At 46.8% G+C, this 5,475-nt stretch overlaps 1 protein-coding gene across 1 annotated transcript in view; it reads left to right on the forward strand.

Annotated features, from left to right (window-relative positions):
• Positions 1-3,415, forward strand: part of NCALD (neurocalcin delta) — a 27,119-nt gene extending 23,704 nt beyond the window's left edge. Inside the window, exons 5-6 of the mRNA XM_010010249.1 lie at positions 2,652-2,757; positions 3,038-3,415. Coding sequence (XP_010008551.1) covers positions 2,652-2,757; positions 3,038-3,135 — 204 coding nt within the window. The 3' untranslated portion in view covers positions 3,136-3,415. The remainder of the gene's footprint in view (positions 1-2,651; positions 2,758-3,037) is intronic.
• Positions 3,416-5,475: the final 2,060 nt, after the last annotated feature.

The following is a 5,475-nucleotide window of genomic DNA, read 5'->3' on the forward strand; positions in this document are numbered from 1 at the left end:
AATGGCTTTCGTTCAGCCCAAGTGCTGCAAGGCTGAGGTATCGTGCTCCACATGGAGCGGAGGCCCTGCAGCCTTTCAGTCCCGGGTTACAGCCCAGGGTTAGTACAGCCCAGCTACACAAAATTACCACATGAAACCAGCTTCCTTTCATAGCTTGCTCTTTCAGACGTGCAATAAAGAGCTCTGTGTAGCTTCTCTGAATTAATATGGGGCAAGGCTCAAGATTCTTAAGCAGCTTTAGCTGGCTTTTACTTTGGGAAAACTTCCCACTGAACTTCTGAGTAAGGACACAAGAATTTGTCCAGAGTAACCATTTTCAGCATGAAAGGAACGCTTACTATGTTATTCCCATCTGGCTTTCCTAGAATATCTCATCTGCTATTCCCTTCACACGCCTCTGTGAAAAGGACCCTGTAGGATGAAGTCATCTTGAAGTGCTTTTTTTGTCCTAAAAATCTGCATATTCTTACTATGGTTACTTTGATCAGGGTAAACACGCCTGCGCTCCTGGTCTGGGCATTCCTCCCACACTTTCAATGCAGATTCTCTGCTTCGCCGTCCTCTCACCCAGAGAGAAGGAATGACCCCTCCACTTCTCTTCCTACCCTAGACAAAAGCCAGACAGCTTAAGATGCAAAACATTGGCAGATTTACAAGCCTCATCTCTGCTGTGACCCCTGCAAGCCTTGCATGCTGATGAGGATGAAGAAGGTGTAAATTCTTACTGTCCACCCTCATTTTCTTCCCCTATTGCCTCCTTCTCCCAGCTCCCACATCTCCATGTTCCTGTGCTTGTATGTTCATCCTTCTGTTTCTCTGGTTGTGAGATGATCAGAGTTGTGTGGGCAGCATCCCTGCCTGTACTGAGGGGCTGCCCAATATTCTGGCGCCTTAATTCTCTTGAGAGCCTTTAGGCGCACCCTCAGTGCAAATCATGGTGATCATGATGATGATTAAAAGGGTTTCCCACCACTTTTCCATTCAGCCAGCAGCTGTTCATGCTGAAATGTTCTTTTCCATTCCCTTGGTTGCATCCATAGCCAGCATTGCAGACTTACCAGAGGGCAGACGAGGAAATCCAGTCACAGTGTTGGTGACATAACTGAGGAGCAGATGTTTGATTGTGCTGAGCATAAGCCATGAATAATCAATTACATAGAAAAATGCCTTTCTCAGGGTGTAACTCTTCAAGTTATTTAAAGGCCAGGAGCCTGAAAGGTGAGCTGCTGGCAGAGGAGAAGCCAGCAAGATGGCCAAGGAAGCGGGTGCTCCCTAGTGGGGGTGTAAATGTCTCTCCAGCTGGTGAATTTGTGCTGTTAAGTTCCTGAAGCCAGCCCTCAGGGACTCTGGGCCAGATGATGGGAGTGTGCTAGGCAGAGTGCCTTAAAGAATGGGAAAAGGGGAGAGGGAGAGATGCAGTGAGCAATCTTGGGCTTGCACCAAGGATCCTCCCTCCCAAATCAGGAGGAAGTGGAGAACAAAGAGCTAAAGAAATTATGTCCTGCAGCAATCACGCCTGCCCTAAGTTACCAACTGATGGCTGCGGGCACCGTGTTGCAGGGGAAACAAGAATTTGAATCTGTGACAGAAAGTGATCCACGTCTACAGAGCAGGGCTGGAGGGCAAAGTGACTGCCCAGTGCAGCACTCATCAACCAGAGCTGCAACTGGAAGCAGAAGGAGCTGGTCAGACCAGGGCAATCGGACTTGGTCTGGGATGGTGCTGCCTCTCCAAGCGGCCAGGAGGCTCCCTGAAGGCCACCACCCTGAAGTCGTCTGGCTGCTGCTGTTCTCACAGCTGTGTGGCACCACAAAGGTAGCTGATGCAGAAACCGCTTGGTTACTGGGACTGCGTGCTCACATGTGCAGGCAACATTTGGGTGACCAGTTCAGAGACAACTACTCATCCTTGGTTTAAAATTAACATTACTTCTCATTTAGGGGCAGCTAGTACCATCCGTGACTAATGGATTTGTCTGCGCAGAGAATAGCTATGGGTAGCACCAGTGCCATGTGGGATTAGACACCTGCTTTCTGTGAAATGAATTGTGAATGGGGTTTTGAGCTGTGCACGCATGCCAATCCCTGGGGAAAAGGCCACCTCCTTGCTGGGCAAGTCTTCATTATCTGTGAGACATGGCAAATGCAGGAGTGAGTCACTGCCCTCCCTGTGGGCAGGATACTGACCAAGAGGGGAGAGACGGGAGATGGGGGAAGCAAAGACAGGGTGAGGGGGATGGGGTTGTGAGAATGGAGCCTGGGTGGCTGAAGCACAGAGACACCATCACAGCATAGGACAAGATCTCAGTGGTCTCACTGTTCCCCAGGCTCTGGGAGCTGCCAGTGCCTAATGTGCTGTGCAAGTGATAAATTCATCTGAAGACTGGTTTAATAAGGAAAAATGTAACCTCGGTCCAAACCCAGATCATGTTCAACTGTGACTAAATAAGGAAACACAGTATTCCATAAATGACTGTTGCACTGAAGAGGGCAACTGCATGTACTGGTGCCACCTGACTCCCTTCAGCATCCAGAGAGGAGGCCCCAGCTGATGTTCCCAGGATATTTTCTGCCTATTTCTGTCACCAGGAGATAATCTGTATTAAGATAACGTGTTTCTTACCAGCTCTTTGCTCCTGTCATATCACACAGGCGATCTATAAGATGGTTTCATCTGTAATGAAGATGCCGGAAGATGAGTCAACACCAGAGAAGAGGACAGAGAAGATCTTCCGCCAGATGGACACCAATCGCGATGGTAGGCACCCTCCAGATGCCTCTGCCCCTGTGCTGGGTGGCTGGGGTGTCCTGCCTGCGCAGGTGACCCCTCAAACCCACCACTCCTCCTTCGGGTCCCCAGGCGAAGCCACTACGACGCACAGCCAGTGGGGTGCAGGCAGGCAGGGCTTTGCCTTCCGGGGTTGCTTTTCCCTTGAGCTCCCCCCAGGTTCCTTCCAAAGGCTCCCATGCTGCTCCAAAGGCTTGGCACATGTGCTGCGACCCACCATGTGTGCTAAGCAAACATGTTTCTTTTCTAGGAAAGCTCTCTCTGGAGGAGTTCATTCGAGGCGCCAAGAGCGATCCATCCATAGTCCGTCTCCTGCAGTGTGATCCCAGCAGCGCCGGGCAGTTCTGAACCCATTTTTGGATGAATTCTGTATCTGCTTTTTTTTTCCTTGCCAAACAACATTCATGGTAGTGTTGCCTCTGTATGGCCAATTATGCCTTCATTTGTGGCATCTTGTAGCTTCTTTTGTTGTGGATTAATTATAAGAATGCTGAATTGCTCTTAACAAGTTGTCCAGAGCACGGGCAGTACTGTTTTAAACAGATATTGTGGTGTTATAATTGTTTTAAAGATTTCATTTTGGTTTTTTTGTTTTAACGTGTCTGTTTTCGAAAGTACACGTTGAGAAGGAGTAAACCAACAACAAAGCCCTTGGCAGCAAGACACACTGACAGGGCAGCAAGACACACTGACAGATTTTAGGTTGCTGCTTTAGTCACTAAGTATTCACCCGCAGGACCCGGAAGCGTAGTAGAAGTTGTACCAAAGGGGTTGTGATGGGTTGGGTAAGATTCACCTGGAACCTCCTCCTCTCCTGTTCAGGAGGCACCAGTTGAGGTCGAAGACAGGATCAGGAGGAAGTACGAAAGTGCAGATCATGTGCGGGGTGTATCACCTGCACCTCTGCTCCAATGCCTCGTTGTTTCAATGCTGTGAACATTTTCCAGGTTGTGAAGGAGAAGGGGCAAAAACAAAGGTTGACTTTTTTTACTAGGTTTACAGTGGTTGATTTCATATGGCTTTATCTGAAAATTCAGCAATCTGCAATCCTGATCCCCAAATCCACAACTGACGATACCTCTTGCCGTTTGGGATCAGCAAAGGCAGACACACAATACGGAAAACTGGGTCTTGACAATGAATTTAAGGGAGATACATGTTGAATGTGAAGTTTTCAGGTTAGTAATAAAGCAGTTTCTACTAAGGAGAGTGGGCATTCATGTGAGGAACTCACAGACACCTGCAAGCAGCTGCAGCTGAGGCACATCTGCTGTCCTGAATGCTCTTGCACAGTATGAAGTTTTGGGGGTGTTTTTGTCTCTCTCCACATAGCTAACAGAGTTTCTGGGCCTGCTCTTAGGAGAAGGCTGTCATCAAAACTTGTTTTAAACAGAAAATTGTAGCATTTATATTTCATTTATTTAGTAAAGTTCAAAAAATCTGTACTGAAACAAGGAAATGGTACGCTTTATGGTATATTTATATATATAAAATTAAAACAAAAAAAAGATCAGCTCTTGAGAGAAATGTTGAATGTTTATCTTTTCGCCTAGATGCAGGAGTCCTGAAATTAGCTGCTGCAAAACTTTATCCTTTGGTCAAAGTTGCTGTACGCAAAGCTAATACACATACGTGGGATTTCTTAGGGACCTTATCAGCACTGCTGCAATGGAAAAGCTTTAGCGACAGGAGGCATTATGCTGACTAAATTGGCATTAATCTGTCATTAGCTAAAGTCTGCTCTGTGATCCTGTTGGAGAGGTACCCATGTTGGCAGTGCACAGCGCTGGGAATTCGTGAGCACGTTAGAATAACCCTTTGTCTGATCAGCAAGGTTGGCGCTTTGTCAAGTGACCTTGTAGATGCTAATCCCCAGTAGCCTTAATTTAAAATAAACTAAGCAAAATAAGACTGCTTTGCAGATGATGATTAGCTAAGTACTAATTAGAAGTCATGAATAAGTAGCTGAGTATGAAGAATTTTTTGTTGAATGCTAGCTAGCATGTACAATAACTGAGAGAAAAAATCCTAGACTTAACTTTTCCCTAAAAATTTGCTTTGCCAGGTGTGAAGTGCAGAGCATATTAAAATAAAATAAAACATAAATGAAACATAACATTGCTAATCGGGTGTACTAAAACTGTTATGAGTGGCTAATTACACTCAATAAATGTGTTCGGGCACACACCTTTGTCTCAAATGATGCGTGTAGGAAAATAAGAAAGCATCAAAGGCCCAGCCACAGACACAAGGATTTTTAGCTGTTACAACCATCCCTGCCAAATTTGCACCAGTTCTTCCAGCTGGTGGAAATCTTCCCTGTATCTTTCTCCTTAATATTAATTAGACATCCTGCTCACAAATCTAACCCTTCAAAGGACAGCCTGTGCCTGCCTTCTTCAAGGTAGTTTTCAGATTTATCTGGAGAGGGTCTGGCCTGTATCCATCTCCCATATCCATCACCTCATGTATATTGAAAACCATGTTCTCTCATGAGTGCTTTGAGGGCAGTTTTCCAGCAGGATGAGCGTGACCAGCCTGCTGGGAGTGCTGCACGAAGGTCGGTGGGCATGCACTGATCAGCACCCACTCTACCAGACAGGAATGACCAGTCCCACTGTCCCCGCCACTCCCAGGCGCTCCACCACCAGTGCTGCACGGGCAGGACTAGGTGACACTAGTGGAAAC

The sequence above is a fragment of the Nestor notabilis genome, unplaced genomic scaffold, assembly GCF_000696875.1.
Source record: "Nestor notabilis isolate BGI_N333 unplaced genomic scaffold, ASM69687v1 scaffold4000, whole genome shotgun sequence".
Lineage (NCBI taxonomy): Eukaryota > Metazoa > Chordata > Aves > Psittaciformes > Psittacidae > Nestor > Nestor notabilis.